Source organism: Lycorma delicatula, chromosome 2 (assembly GCF_047948215.1).
Source record: "Lycorma delicatula isolate Av1 chromosome 2, ASM4794821v1, whole genome shotgun sequence".
NCBI classification, from domain to species: domain Eukaryota; kingdom Metazoa; phylum Arthropoda; class Insecta; order Hemiptera; family Fulgoridae; genus Lycorma; species Lycorma delicatula.
This window is the reverse complement of record NC_134456.1, coordinates 216,941,409-216,958,721: the sequence shown is the minus strand read 5'-3', so window position 1 is coordinate 216,958,721 and position 17,313 is coordinate 216,941,409. Positions and strand designations below refer to the sequence as shown.

Below are 17,313 nucleotides of genomic sequence, written 5' to 3'. Positions count from 1 at the left end.
CATTTCTATTGAAATGTCGTCAAGCTCATACAGTCTGTATTCTTCTCTGTGTTCATTAAAAATAGATAGAAATTCGGGAATTGTGTGGTATTTTCTTCTCTTCTAACCATGAAAATTTTTTAGCTTTTTTTGTCAATGGCACTTTCTCTTAAGGCACAGAATGATAGCTGGTGTTATCCACCACGATAACACAGCCTTCTTCCAAAGATCACGACAAAATTTCCACCCATTCTTAGAATATAACACCATTCACTTCTTGGTGCAAGTCCCAATATGCTTCAACTGAAAAACAAAAGCACAGTCTTTTTTAAAACAAAGTTCATAGCAATGGCATATTAAACAGGATCCTTTCTCAACTGGATTCTTCAGGCCACCACAGCTTGAATTCTGTTGGATGTATTTCCTGGAATGGTTCTGATTACCCACATTTCATCTAGGTTAATTGGTCAGAATTATTTTGTCTAATTTTCTGCATTTTCCTTAAAAATTTTAACCAAGCAAGAACAATGTCAGACTTCTGCATCAAAAATTTTCTGCTGTAATTACATTTATGAAAGCAGAACCCAATTGTCTTACAATTTTCCAAATGGAATATGCATCCCAGCAAATTTTTTTCTTCTCAAAAATGTCTAATTTTACTGCACTTAGATACTCTCCTCTATCGGAAGATTCTTGAATGGAATGAAAAACTACATCTTTATTAAAATCATCCAGATCGTTTACCCAGTTTGTATGAGGAATTTTTTTCCGAAGATTCAAAAAAAATGTTCACATAATTTACCTTGGGCAAATCACTTTCATTACCTTCATGACAAACATTTTGTACAGTACAAAATTATACAGCACTCGTGGTTGCAGTCACTTCCTGCATTGCATTAAAAACCTCCTTAATTTAAAAAAACTTGTGCATTGTAAACCTAATGCTATTAGGTTTCCTATGCACAAGTTCTTGTAAATTACTAGAAATCATTTTTTTACATTGTTACCAATCATGAGAACTGTTTGCTGCGAATTCACACAATTAAAATAACATAACTTTCTCAATTAAAGATCAATCAAAGAAACTACACGTCCAATTGATATAAAAAGATAATCTGAGCTGGTCGAAATTGCATCACAAAAGTTGCATACTTCGTGAAAATGTTATAACAACATCTTAAAATAGTAAACACAGACTATTACAATAACAATTAAACTGAATAATATAAATGATAATTATATCAGTTTTTTTTTACAAAAAATTTTCCTCTGCATGCGACTGATTTTCAATAACAAAACAAAAAATGAAGTAGTTGATCATTAAATACATGGAAAAACTGTTACAATTCTTTAGAATGAAATAATCTTATTGTGTACATAAAATAACTTAAGTGGGGTTATTGAAAAATTTAATTTAATTTTTGTGATTTAATTATCTACTGAAAATACTATATTTGTGCGAGGGCTTATTAGGTTTCTGATGCGTAGTTAATGATGGATGTGGTGGTGTACTGGCTGTATGCGTTCCATGCTGCTATATATGAATGGTGGGGGAAGGCAAGATGAGGAAGTCGCATGAACTTCACGTGCAAGATGATTCAAGTCTATTACAGTACAACCAAATATTGTTAGTAACAGCAAAATAATCCTTTGTGAATCAACATGCCTAATAGCTTGATTTAAGTGGAAGTGTTGATTATTGGCAAACAATATGATAGTGATTTTGCGGTGACAAATTTGATAGAGTAGTGTATCTGTCTTAAGTTCTATTTTAAACTTTGAAACATACAAAACATTATTGCAAAAAGATGCTTTAGGCTGGACACAAACATGACTAGTTAAAATTTTTTTTTAAATTGGCAAACCTCTGTTAATGATTTTGAACGTTCAGAATGACCAATTCCAGTAATATACCAGAAATTGCTATTCAGAATTTGACTGTGGAAGATTATAGCAGACTAATAGGATTATATAACATGATAGGATTATCATATAGCTCGTAACAGCAGATTTTGTCTCAAGAATTAAACATTAGTCATTTTGTTATTATCATGACTGCTAAGTGATGAATAAAAACAGCACCGCGTAAATGTGTACAAAGAACTGCTTTAAACTGATCCAGATTTCCTTTCTAAGATTGTCACAGTTAAAAACACTAGGTTTTGATATGCCTCTAAACTAAATTACTATCATCCCAGTGGAAGAACCCAGCCAAAGGAAGAAAACCCATTAAATCAAAAGAATCATTAAAATCCTTACTGACCTGTTTTTTCAATACTGATGGAATTATCTACGAGTTCATCTCTCCTGATCAGAATTGTGCTATAGAGCTAAGGATATGAGAAAGAGAACTTGGCTGTGAGAGCCCTTCTCTTACCCAAGAGGAAAAGATTTGATACAATAGAAGAGATTCAAGTGGTACTGCAGATGTGCTGAACACACCAAAAAACATAGGATGCATTCCATTCATGGCAGAACTTTTTTTTGGGGGGCAAAAAAAATTTTTTATTATCACCCAGAAAACAAAATAAATAAAATATAAAAACAAAAATTAAATTTTAATAAACAAACAAAAATTAAAAACAAAATACTTAAACTAGAAATTTAAAAAAAAAACTAAGAATTACACCAAAAAATTAAAAACAAAGACAAATAAAAAAACTTAAAAATATTAAACAACAAACATAGAACTGCTATCACAGATAACATTAAACATTTATTTATAACTATTATCATAGATAAAAAAATTAAAAATAAATAAAAACAACTATATATAGATTAAAATGAAAAAAAAGTATGTAAAATACTAATAGTTCTAAGAAATAAAAAAACACGATCCAAAACTTCTTTATCATTGCCCAGGATTTGATGAATGTTCCTGGGCAATTTAAATTTATGACGGAAGGCTGCAAAACAAATGCAATACACAAGGATGTGACACACAGTCAAGTGGCAGTTGCATTGTATGCATATTGGTGCATTTACTTTTGACATTAGATATTCATGTTTGACTCTGGTATGGCCTGACCACAATCGTCTACTTCCTCTCAACAGAGTTTTCTGAAAGATGAATCCCATGGCAACACAGTGTTTTTAATGTATCTGAGTTTATTATCTACTGTGGCAGTCCAGTCACCTTGCCACTTTGCTCTTAGAGTGTGTTTTACACCATTGATAAAATCGCATGTAGTAAACATGATTGGTGAAAGAAGGTTGACTACATTCATCTTTAGCAGCAGAATCTGCATGTTCATTGCTCGTAATTCCTATGTGGCTAGAGATCCAGCAGAAACTCACTTGTATGTTATGATGGTTCAACTCGGCAATTGCGTTATAGATTTCGGTGACCAAAATATGTCTAGAGTAAAAAACTTCTAAATCTTGGAGTGCACTACATGAATTGGTACAAATAAGAATACAACGGTATTTTGGGTTAACGATATTTAAAGCCTTACTGATGGCATACAGTTCAGCAGTAAATACACTTGTAATATTAGGCAGACCAAACATATAAATTCTACTATTAGGAATAAATGCGCATCCAATGGTATTCTGTTTTGATCCATCTGTGTACACTATTGCATCTGGGTTTAAGAAGGAGAGAGTATGGTTATAACTTTGCTGAATGACGACCGGTGTTGATTGTTTCTTGTAGATGGTGAGATCAAAAATAAAATTTATAAGTTTGATTCTCCATGGAGGTTATGAACAGGGATATGTTGGAAAAATAAGAGGTATATCTACGTTTAGTTGTAGTAACCACTGGATATGTACACCCACAGGTGCAATTAACTTAGATGGTCTTCATATATTTGTAAATTAGGATTTGCAAGCACTGCAGTAAAAGCTGGATGATTTGGTTGCCCTTTAAGACAGGCAAAGTAAGATATTAGAAGTTACATATATTCCAAAGTGATGGTTCACCACACTCAACAAATATGCTAGTGACAGGGGTTGATCTAAAATCACCTGTTATCAAGATGGACAGAAGCACAATGTACAGCATCTAAGATCTTCAGCGCAGTATTACACATTGAAGAGTAGGCGATACAACCATAATCTAAATGGAAACAAACTAAGGAATAATAAAATTGCAACATACATGAGCTATTGGCTCCCCAATTGGTGTTGCTAAGAACTGAAAGCATATCTAGCGGTTTGGAACATTTCATTTTTAATTGTTTGATATGATTGACCCACATAAGATAGCTGTCAGAAAACAAACCTAAAATCGTAATATCACAAGAGATAGCAATTTGTACTTCATTCTGAAAAATTTGTAGTATAAAAGGGTCCCACAAGCAAAAAATGACAACACATTTTGTTTTCTCACATGAAAATATGAAGCCGGTATATAGTGTTCTGTAGTAGTCTCTCTGCTCTGACTGTTGAACGGGATGTAATACATATGGAAAAATAATCAACATTTGTTGATTATGAACATGAACATGAAACAGGTGGTGTACACATTCAGTAATACTGTTGATGGCTCTAGCAAAGAGGTGGTACTTAATACACTTCCCTGAGGCACTCCATTCTCCAAAGGTGACGTTACCCAATAAGGAATCTCCAACAGGAACACGGAAAGTTTGGTAATTTAAGAATCACTACTGAATGCAAGCATGCAGCCCCCCTTGACTCCCCATTCTTTAAGGGTGTTAACCAAACCACATTGCCAGGCCATGTCATACGCCTTCTTGGTATCACAGAAGATAGAGAGACAAGACACTGGCGGAGTAGGAAAGCATTTTGAATAGCTGCTTACAGTGACATTAAATGGGCAATGGAAGAACATCCTTGGCGGAAACTGCATTGTTCTAGAGACAAGGCCTTCTAGCAGACACCTCATTCCGCATAATAATAGCAACACCACCACTCTCTCTACTGTCTACAAGACAATCATAACTCTCACAGATATAGTCTCTAGTGTTACCGCATGTTGCTGTAATACATAAGTTTCTTGGAAACACATTATTAATGGTGCATGTGCGTGCATCAACACTAATGTCTTCAATTGCGGAACCGAAGACCTCTAACGTTCCACTGAATAATGCTCATAAATAAAGGTAGATAAATGCAGAAATACGGATAAATATATAGCAAAATTTGTTTTAGGTGATCTGGTTTTTCTTTTTTGAGTTTTTGAGTTTAAGAAAATCCGATGGACTTGTATCAGGTGGTTCCTTTACCATAACCCCCCAGTAAACATGGTATTAGAGGGGGAGATTTAGAAAAATGGGAAATTGCAGACAGCATCCCAGAGGAGGTGGTTGTGTGTGTTCCCTTAACAGGGAGCTTATATGGTGGCTTACCCCCAGCTGTATGTACTCCTGTCCGCAAAGATAAAACTTTAGGGACAGGAACTTTGAGAGGGATCCCATTAGTGTTACTTTCTCTAGTTGTAACTATTAATTCATGTTCATCTTCGGCAGAATTGGTAGGATCAATGTCTACCTTTTTTTTCTGGGTAAAAAGTGCTTCTGCATTATCATTGCCCTGACACAATTAATTTGTTGCACTATCATATTACATAGCTAAATCCAAGTAATAAAATAACCATATGTTTTACGGCACTTGGCATGAACAGCTGAAACTCACTACAGTAATTTAAATACTTGAATGTAAACCCTAAGAAACCATAAAACATAAGATAACAACATTTCATTATCCCCTAGAATAGTTCACATGTTACCCTTAGATTAAACCTTTTTTGTTTTTTCTGGGCAGAAAACGCTTTTATGTTATCATCACCCAGACACAATACATTTGTTGTAAAAAATAAATTTTAAAAAATGGACATTTAAAAACTACAATCCCACAAATGAAAATATACATCTTCAAAGTAAAAAGCCTGTAACACAACCTAAAAACACAAAGATATATCACATTATACATCTCAAAATAATAAAATTACCATCTGCTTTACGGCAAATAGCATGAATAGTTAGAATACACTACAGTAATTAATATAATTGAACATAAACGGATGGCGCTAAGAAATCGTAACACATAAAATAACATTTCATTATTCCCTAGAATAGTTTGCATGTTAGGCCCTAATTTAAACTTGCAACACAATGCCCCATAACAGATACAATCCACAAGGACGTGATGCACTGTTAGTTAGCAGTTACAGCAAGCACAAACTGGTGCATCTGAGTCGTCAGATATCCATGAGTGAGCCTAATCTGCCTTATTCGTGAACTGCAGATAATAACCTCCTCTCGATAATCATTCCTGCATGAGGAGCTCCATGGTAACCAGTGTTCTTAATTGGGAAAAGTTTATTGTTCATGGTAGGATTCCATTCACTTTACCACTCATCATGAATCATCTTCTTCAGGAAACAGACAAGATTCTTCAAAGCAACGCGATTGGTGAATGAAGGCTGGAAACAAGCCTCCTTTGTCACATTATCAGCGAGCTCATTGCCTGAAATCCTAATATGGCTGGGAATCCAGCAGAAGTTCACAGCTCTAGTATGATGAATCATTTGCGAAATAATACACTGAATTTCACAGGCAACAGGGACAACAGAAATCCGTACAAACTGTAGCATCAGAGATTAAGGCTATTTATATTATAAAATTTGTTTCACAAAATAACCAGATTTCTGTTCTGATTATTACACTGACAAAGATCAAAGCAGTAATTAATGAGAGAAGGCTGCCAAGGGAGATATAATAAATAACATGGAGCAACAGTAAAAATTGGAGATTATTATATATTTAAAGCTGAGAAAAGGCTGTGGGCTGTGATGCCGAGAGGAGCAGTAGATCTTTGCTGTTCTTGATATTGAATCAGACGTTAGAGAACATGTTAGAGAACACTGCATCAAAGGCTGGATGATTTCTTTGCACTTTCTGATGAGACCTTGTTCTTCTTTTTCCTGTTTAGCCTCCGGGAATTACCATTCAGGTACACTTCAGAGGATAAATGAGGATGATATGTATGAGTGTAAATGAAATGTATTCTTGTACAGTCTCAGTTTGACCATTCCTGAGATGTGGTTAATTGAAACCCAACCAGCAAAGAACACCAATATCCATGACCTAGTATTCATATCCATATAAAAGTAACTGCCTTTATTAAGTAAGACTTGAAACTTGATTTGCGTCTTCCCAAATCAGCTGATTTGGAAAGACGCGTTCACCACTAGAGCAATCCAGTGGATTGATGGGACCTTCTGATGAGACTAATTTGAAAGTGATAGTGGCAATTGCAATCCAGATAAGACATAATTATATTTAGTGTTATTTTCCAGAAACATTTGACTAGCACCTCACATTAAGATAAAACTAATTCTGTGAAAAGTATTCATGAACAGATATCTTAAAGAAACAAATTTCTCTCATACTAACAACGCACTTTAAAATAATAATTAGTGTAAAACATTTCCAATCAATAAATAAAAGATAATAAACCAACCATAAAATTAACAGGAGCCTACAGTTAGCTGTTGAAGGGTTTATTTTACCCATCTTGATAATGACCTAATTTAAAGAAGAATTTTAAAATGTTTAAGACAGAAATGTTGGAACAGTAAAAATAAAATTTATTGGGGGGGTTTTGTAATTCTTTTTTAATAAATTTTCAACGTCATTTTAAATTACTATTGATGATATTATTTATTAAAAAGCTTAAAAGCATTTTAAAATTTCCATCCCTTTTTAAAATCTCCTTTAACATTAATATTAGCATCCCCTCATTAAATTTGTTAATGGCATATCAAAATTCAATAAGAAAATCTATAACGGAGTGAAGTTTTATATATATATAATATTGTTTCCCACAAAAAGGGAATCATTAACTGTTTACACTATTTATTGCAGTCTTTCGTTGAGATGGATGTAAAGCAACTGAGAAACAAGAAGCATTAGTCATGGTTGTTTTCTTTGAACGTAATTATGTCCAGAGTTGTTTGTGTCATTACAGTTCCTTATTAATATCACTTCCATTCAGGTCCTAGGTAAGCTTACAAGAGACCCTATAATCAACACTGTGAAAAAGAAAAGAAACAACTTCACTCCTCACTTTCCTTAATAACCATTATGATTAATGGCAGTTAACACAGATTTAAATACAGAACCAATTTTACCTAATACACAAGCTACCATGCAAAAACTCATAAAGATTACACCATTACATCAAATTGAATAGAAGCGTAAATATATTTTTAATTTTTTGAATAAATTATTATTCATTTATAAGTATAAAATGGATAAAAAAATGATCTGAACATCATGCTGTACCATGTAATCTTGCAATTTTTTGAGAACATCCTCATTCGCCATAATGTAATCTTTAGCAGAATCTCCATCACCAATATTAGCCAAAATGCATAAAGCCTGCTCTTTGACTTCTGCAGAATGATTTCCTTCAAGGATTAGAATCACAGCCTAGAAAATCATATTAGAAATATCGGCATTAGTATACATGAACATTTATATCATTAATTGTAAAATGGACATATTAACAAACAACAGCATTATATAATAATAAAGAATAAAAAATATATGAATACATGAACTATGAATTATTTCTTAAATTATAAACCCAAAAATGATATCTAATATCACACCATTATATTTAATTAACAGTAAATTTAATTAACAGTAAATTTCTACTTCAAAGCAGCAACATATATAAAATTGTTATAAGGCTTTAAAACTGAACTTTGACAACGCAAAGACATCGTACATTAAAAATAAGGAAATTAAGACTTTTGCAAACACCAAATACACAAAGTTTAAAAATACTTTAAAAAATTTGTCTACTTTTCAATTAAGGCCATAGGTATTTGTGAATTTTCCACTATGTAAGTGAATTATAAGATAAAGCGATATGACAAGAAACTACCAACAAAAAATACAGATAAAGACCAAATTTATAAATTAAATAAAATAAAATTACACTCTAGTAACACATTATCCATTATATAGTATAAAGGAAAATTGTATTTATTAAGAAAGTTATTAATTTTCTACAATATTTTGAATAAGATGATATACTGCACCCCTTTCAACCTGCTTGTTAACATCTGGAATATTAAATATCAGATGGAAATTTAAATGTGTAAAATAAAGATAAAATATCAACAGCTTAGCAAGTCATGTTTGAATGCCTCCATTTTAACCAGCCTGAACACACCTTTCCATCTTCTTAAAATAAAATATTTTTCACTTGACCCTATTTAAATTGATACTTGGGAGAAAACTCAGAAAAAATTATATTTATTTGGCAAAATATAGAGCTGCAATGTTTTACTTCTTCCTCCTCTTTGTACTCTTAGATGATCATAATTTCTAATTAGTATGAAAAATTCAATGTCAAGCATCTTGAAAAATTTTTCTCTCAACAAATAGAACACACAAACGGTCTTTTTTAAAAATAAAAGTGTTCAGCTTGCAGAAGGCAGTACAATACTCAACAGCATAACAAATTGAACATTTAATAATAATATGTCTAATTTTAACTGAAATATTTTGGCATTTAAATCTTATTTTTCATAAAATGTTCAGCTTCCAAGAATGGTATCACTGCTATCAGAGTCCTTTGTACCTACCCAGGCAATATAAATAGACACATCAATATTGTATTGTATCTTATTTAGTTAGCTTATAAAGTTCAAGTAAACAAAGTGCACGTACGAATGTGCAGGCAGCCGATTCACAAGCATCTCCTGTAAATCCTGATGTATATAAAAGAAACTACGCAAAATTAAAATAAATTTATTTTAAATTTAAGAAAATTAAGACATTTTATTTAAGGTTTTAAGAGTTATGAAATTGACAATTGTTGACAAACATTAAAATTTCACTAATATCTTAAGATTAAATTTATGTGATAATAAACAAATAATAAATTCAATTCAGTTTTCATCATCTGAATGTGAGAAATCGGTAGCGCTGTCAGTATTAAGATATACAACAGGAGGCTCAATTTTGTTTTCTATTATATTATCCAACTACCAATAATTTGGTTTAATAGTATCCGTTACATGTTTTATACAGTTTTTCCATTACTGTTGGCCTGCTTTATCGATAGCTTTTTAAGCATATATTTTTAACATCAGATTTTTAAAAGCAGTATTTTAAAGTTACTATGTAACTTTTGATTTGTCCCCCATTAACTCAATCGGATTCAGTACACAATGATACGGAGGTAATCGAAGCATGGTTTTGCATGGATCTTGTTAACTCAACAATCTTATACACATTAAAATTACTTTTAATACAAGAAACCCTTAATAATTGGACCTTAAGTTCATCCTCTTTAAAAATCACTCCTTATGAACTAAGGCACATTTAGATATTATTTTTTTTCAAAGACACAGCTGGAATTCTTTCCTTTTTACATGAATGATAAAGGGTGTTGTCTAAGACAATAAAAATTATCCAAATTATCTTCAGTGGAGGTAACAACACATCGCTAATCATTTCTAAAAAAAAAAATTTTTTTTTTGTCAACTTTTTCTGCAATTGACCTGCAAGGTTTTGCTTTCTTAGGAAACCATAACTCATTAGTAGATTTATACTTGCGAATCATGTTGTACACTGAAACAGCACAACTTTACTTATGTTAGCAGTTTTATTAATGACATCTGAAATCAACGCCGTTTGATTACATTGCAATTTGCTTTTGTAAACTTTTAAAATGATGTGTTTTTCTGCACAATTTAACAAATTTTTCCAGCCTTTTTTTCAGAGGGGGATTATCAATAATCATACACTATTATCATGGAATCAGGCATAGTGTCAAGTCATATAAAAATTTAACACTAGAACAGAAGAGTGATCACATGAAAAGATCAAGGTTTTTACTAGAAGTGAAAGACATATATATATTTATAAACATTTGATTACTTGAATACTATATAAATAATTAATTATACGGCGACTAAAATGAATAATGATTGTTGTATTGTATATAGAAATGGCCGCGTTGTGAATCGACACTGATACAAGGGACATGAGTCAGCAAAAACATGAAATCACTAACAGAAAATGCAACATTTGTTTATTCTTCACTTTATAAGGTAACTGAATACAGTATAACAGAAGAGCTGTCAAAGTCTTGCCAAAGGGCACAAGGCCCTTAAATTAGGAGTGACATTCCTTGTGTCGCCCTTAAAATTACTGAAAATCAGTAAGGCCTTCAAATTAATAAACAAGTTCTGTAGCAAAAATTATTTATAATAATATTTGTCAAAATTAACTTTTATTTTAATGTTAGTTAAAAATAAACTCCTTTTGTTTCTTACAATTTCAAGCATAAGTGATTAAATAGGCTATTTTTATATATATATATATATATATATATATATATTGATATATTATTTTATCCATCACAAAACAGTACAACAAATAACACTTATAGAGGGAGTTAACTCAACACTGATTAAAATAAATCCTGTTTTTTAATATAAGATACATATGGAGGGATTGTTCCCTTTTTCTTATGGAGTGTTGTATTCCTTTTACTTATTTTTTAATTTTTGATTTTATTCCTCAAGAATAATAGAATAGATATATAAAATGAATATTATTCTAAATGTAACATTAAAGTTGTACTTTGTATTTAGACAATTGTTTTTCAGAAAAAATATTTACCTCTATGAATACTGATCACCAATTGGAAAAAAGTGGGTTACTGCCTATAGCAAACTAATAAAATACCTGCATAATTTGATTGCCATGAAGTCCCATAATATGGTCAATATGAGGTTTGGTAGATAACAAGTTTCTTAACAGTCCTAAGGTCTTCATCAATACATCCACTTGAGGATCAGACAGTAAGCGAAAAATCTGATCTGTACCTAATGTGTTCAAGATTTGTGACTTAATCTTCTGCTCAGCCTGAAATGCCATGTTCTGAAAGAATAATAAGGTTTTATTTATAATTTAAACTGAAAATGTACTTAAACAGAATAAGGTTAATAGTAATTCAATTCACTATTTTTAAATTTAAATACTTACAAAGAAAACCAGTTATTTTAGGCACATTATTCAATTAACAACAAGGTAAAAAAATTAGCTAGTACATTATACTTAAAAAAAACCTCATATCACCTCATACCATCTTTGATGTCAGAAAGTGTGGTATGACTAGCTACAAATTATTTTACCATTTTACCTTACACACTGTAAATGAACACTTTCCATATCCACAATGATATATAAAAAAATATTTCTTTAAGATACAGCAAGCAGAATAATATTAACTACTTTTATTACTGATTAGATTTTTTATACATACATTTATGTATATAGATCTAATAAATTACTGAAATTCTGTATAATATTAAGTCCTAATTTTGTTCACAAAAATAACAAATGTACCCTTCTTATTTTAAATATATATAAAATACCCATGAATAGCATAAACAGAAAAAAGGAAATTATGCTCTAATTTTAGGAAATGTAATTCCCTGAAATACTTTATTATATAATAATCTGAATATATTTTATTAACATAAGGTTCAAATAAAACAGGAATTCTCATGCTCTACTCTTGAGTTATGGAAATATCAGAAAAAGTTTTACTAAGTATTAAGAACAAAGTACAGGAAGAGATAACTCAAATTTAGAACAGTGTTTTTCCCCTTATCCAGCCATCTTAAGTAATTTTTATTGCTGTTGCAAATGGTTTCAGAAAAACCACACTTTCATCAAGAAAATTAATAGCAATAAAACAAGGAGAACCCTTTTTGTAAATAATAGGTTCGTTTTACAATCGTCTTTTGTTATTCTACCTCCTTAACACACAATGCACACCTGCTGTATGGTGAGAAGAGACCAGGCTTGGAATTTATGGGAACAAAGCCTCAGTTGACTCTTCTCACACTTCGACTTGGGTTCGATCCTACAGTTAATGAGGCTAACAGTATAAATAGCCCAAAAAGACCAGCTAAAAGTGCAGTTCGGCGGAAATCCATGAACCAGTCTGCGAGGCGTTATGATGTTGGTTCTGCAAGGGCAGTTCTGCGAGGAGAGGCTGTGAGTTGTGCGAGTTCAGCAGAGTTCTGTGAACCAGTCTGCGACACGTATAACGACGGTCCAGCATGGAGAATCACAGGTGTGAGTCTGCAAGACGAATGTGTGAGTTGTCAGTCCAGCGAGGAGAGTATCCAGTTCGATACAATTAAGGTAACGCCACGAGTAATTCAGTAACCAAGAAAGTACTAACTATGAGTTATAGTAAAACTATAAGTATATAAGTGAAATAAATAATGCAGACTTCACTTGTGTCTCGAGACAGGACGGTGAGGAGCCACAAACTCACCTGAAATGAGCCGATTGCTTGCTCGAGTTCTCCTCACAGTTGAGCCACGCGCGTATTTCAAATTCAACTTCTAATAAAGAAATGACGACTTGAACGTGAATTAAATTGATGGCTTTTTGTTTATAATTTTAACATTTAAATAATTATTAATTATTCATAATTTTTAGTTATACTTATTTATGAACAAATTATTTACAATTATTTTTGAACAAAAAATAAATATTTGATTAATTATAAATGTATTATTTTGATTATTTTTATCTTACTTTTTTTATTATTTCATTAACCCTTTCACCCAATACATTTTTCTGATAGTCCATTTTCGACGAAAATTTGTACCAATAAATTTTTTGATTCGCTTATTACGAATCTTAAATTAGTTTTTCAAAATTCAAAATGGTAGGCAAAAAAAAGAAAAAATTCAAATAATAAAAAAAGTAAGATTAAAATAATCAAAATAATATATTTATAATTAATCAAACATTTATTTTTTATTCAAAAATAATTGTAAATAATTTGTTCATAAATAAGTATAACTAAAAATTATGAATAATTAATAATTATTTGAATGTTAAATTTATAAACAAAAAGCCGTCAATTTAAATCATGTTCAAGTCGTCATTTCTTTATTAGAAGTTGAATTTGAAATAGACGCGTAGCTCGACTGTGAGGAGAACTCGAGCAAGCGATTGGCTCATTTCGGGTGAGTTTGTGGCTCCTCACCGTCCTGTCTCGAGACACAAGTATAGACTTCATTCATAAACTGTTAAGATAGACAACCAAAGGGATTTGCAAGTGAATTTTATAAGATTGTTTGTTAAGGTAAGATTAGTGGTTAAAAAGGGTTAAAACTAGTGGTTTCTTTGTTAATGGATCTGAATACTAGTTTTCGTATACCTGGAATAAATTCCAAACGATTATGTATTTTAAATTCTCTTATGTATAATATATATTTATTCTTACTATGGGCATTATTATCACTATTTGATGTGTTATTTACATGTAATAATTTTGATTGTTAGCTTTGTTGATTATGTTATGTATTTTTATCTGTTTTTATGTCATGTATATTGTTTTGATTTTTGTTTGATGTCATGTAATTATCGTTTACCACTATTATCCTGACTATTATTGATTGTAATTGCTGTATTAATATTTGTGTTCATTAACTGTTTTATTATTGTTACTTATTATTATTATTATTAACAATAATATTTATCACCACTGCTATTATTATTATTAATTTGCTCTGAACATTTTGAATCAATAAACTATAATTGTATAAACATTATAAATTACCCACTACCTCTCAATATCCTGATCGAGCTGTGTGGAACACACACTTCGCACCCACATGACAATACTTATTTATAATTTTAATTTGTTGAAACTATTTTTTTTTTTTAATTTTTAAATTATGGACAATATGCAAATTTTGCTGTCCAGAACTATAACTGAACTCCAGTTATTTAAGTGAAGATGCAGAATCCCACAAAAATCAATTCTTGGAATTGATATGGTAAGTTTAACCTAACTACTTACTGTGTTTTGGTAGTTTATTACCATTTAATATATATATATATTTTTTTTGAAATGCTTAATTCCTCACAAAACTTTGAAGCTTGTGTATGGGAATATGGACTGCAGTATATAAAAAATGTCATGCCTAACCAGAATTTATACCCAGGGCCTTACTGATGAAAGGCTGAACCACTTCAAAACTTTCTATACGTTCCTTATTGATTTTTGTATTTTCCATATTTTACTACCATAGACTGTTACTATCTACAAGAAATATTTTCAAGACTTTTTTTCAAATACCTAGATCTTTATTTTACAAAAGCCTGTCTTTTAAAATTAACCTTAATACCTTTCTTTTGCTCATACAATTTCTGAAACCGAAATGGCTTCTTAAAGAATTTTTAAGAAAAAAAAATTTAATTTAAATGAAGACATTGTTATCATATGACTGACTAAACATGCAACATTCTTCTACTCTAGAATCAAGAAGCTCTGAAGCAAGTATAGAGGCAGAAGACCTCTACACGGGAAATATTTATATAGTCATCTTACTGAATTTACAATAAAATATATATATATAATTATATGTATGAAATTCCTGTTTAAATTTGAATATTATAGTTCAGTCTTCATCATAAAATAATTTACTATTTTTTATGACATTTCAAGTGCCTACAAAATGTTTTGCAAATAAATAAACAAATTGCAAAAACAAAAATATTTTACAGATGGTTTCTTGATATAAGAAATTATACAATTATCTAAACAAAACAAATAAGACATATTTGAAATTAAATAGTATGATTTAAAATTCCAACCCTTTCCTGAAGCACAACAATAAAAATATCACCCTGAAACTTCATAGAAAGGATAATCATGATTCATGAGTTTTTTTTTTTTTTAATAAAGTTACACAATAATCTTTGACACTTAAAGTAAGATTAAACATAATGAACTGTCAAAGTGGTATACTATGTTGGTTTTCAGCTGCTCATCATAAGGCACACCTCTCATTACACTCACTTCAAGAGAAATTATAAATTTTTATAGATTCTACACATATACCTCAAACTAAAGAAACTACGATTCAAAATTACTACACGCAGCTTTCACAAATTACAACAATTACAATTACAACAATTACAACACAAATTAGATTCAATAAAAGGAAACGTAATATTTAAATAAATCACATTAAAACAATAGAAATAATCATGAAATAAAGTAAAAATTTCATTGTTGCAATGAAAGAAGTCTGAAAAATTTGCCAACAAAATAAACAAAAAAGAAATGTTTTAATGAGCACGACTAGCCAGTGCTGATTATACTTCATGCAGAAACTTACATACATTCTTTTCCACAAGGATTTTAATTACCAACTATATACAAAACATTTACACAAATTTTGTTAATCTATAAAAAAAACTAAATGAAATCAAACATGAAGAAAATCAAGATTAAAAGGTTGAATTCCCAGGCAGACAAGTCTAATACTAGTTGTATTGGCTAACTGCACTAAATAGGAAAGTCATTGTACAAGCCTCTTAAAAATAAAAATTCATTTTTGTCTGCATTTGCAGACTTGCAACTGCAGTTTTGTCTTGTAAGTTAAAAGTGAACAGCAGTTCACTTTTAACTTACATCTCTAACTGAATAAACCTGAATTCAATGAGAAAATAATAATTTCAAAATAACTAAAGACCACTAATTCATTATCAATAATAACTAAATTATTTATTAGAGGTACTACAATAATAAATTCTGACCATTAATGCCCAAATTCCATTCAGTCGAAGAGCAGGATCAGGCCTTCTAGTCAAATTACAAAGTAGATCAACAGCACCAGATTCAAGAATAGGTTCTTTAGATGGTGAAAAATCAAGCAACAAATTGCATAATGTTGAAGAGGCAACACTCAAAATATCATCAGTAGCTCCTTGCAGGAGTTGCATTAAAGGCTTCCAAACTGAATGATCCTAAAATAAAAAAATATCTGATATTTATCGTGGAAAAAAACTAACCTTTTTTTATTATTATTAATCCTACTAAACTTATGCTTTACAACAATTACAAACATTTATTTATTTATATTTCCTCCAGAAACAACAGGAAAATGTACCTAATTAAAGTTACTTAATGATGGGTGAAAGTTTGTAGTATATGAAGAAAATGCCATATGCCTGACAGGGATTCCAACATATTAAATACTGTAGTTTTATTCACATAACATATCACAAGAAACATGTACTGAAATGTTTTGAAAATGAGATGCTTTCAAAAAGTGTACAAAAGCATTAGCAAAGAAACATTTTAGTTGCTTATTCCTTTATTAATAAGAAATTTTCACTTTATAGAAAGAAAATTTCTAGAATATAAAAATTGTCCTAATTCTTTCAAACCGACTCAACTTGTACATGTACATCAACTACTATTCATATTAAAAATTATTGACGATTTCCATCAATAAACATATAGCCTTACAACTCTTCTTTTAAAATGCATTCTCTAACCAAAAGGAGTAGCCTATAT

At 30.7% G+C, this 17,313-nt stretch overlaps 1 protein-coding gene across 3 annotated transcripts in view; it reads right to left on the bottom strand.

Annotated features, from left to right (window-relative positions):
• LOC142319655 (armadillo repeat-containing protein 8-like) overlaps positions 1–17,313 on the bottom strand; it is a 59,685-nt gene that overhangs the window by 9,190 nt on the left and 33,182 nt on the right. For all 3 annotated transcript variants that reach the window (XM_075357198.1, XM_075357199.1, XM_075357197.1), the window contains 3 exons: positions 16,551–16,760; positions 11,658–11,852; positions 8,232–8,378 (listed from right to left, as the gene is read on the bottom strand). In XM_075357198.1, coding sequence (XP_075213313.1) covers positions 8,232–8,378; positions 11,658–11,852; positions 16,551–16,760 — 552 coding nt within the window. The remainder of the gene's footprint in view (positions 1–8,231; positions 8,379–11,657; positions 11,853–16,550; positions 16,761–17,313) is intronic.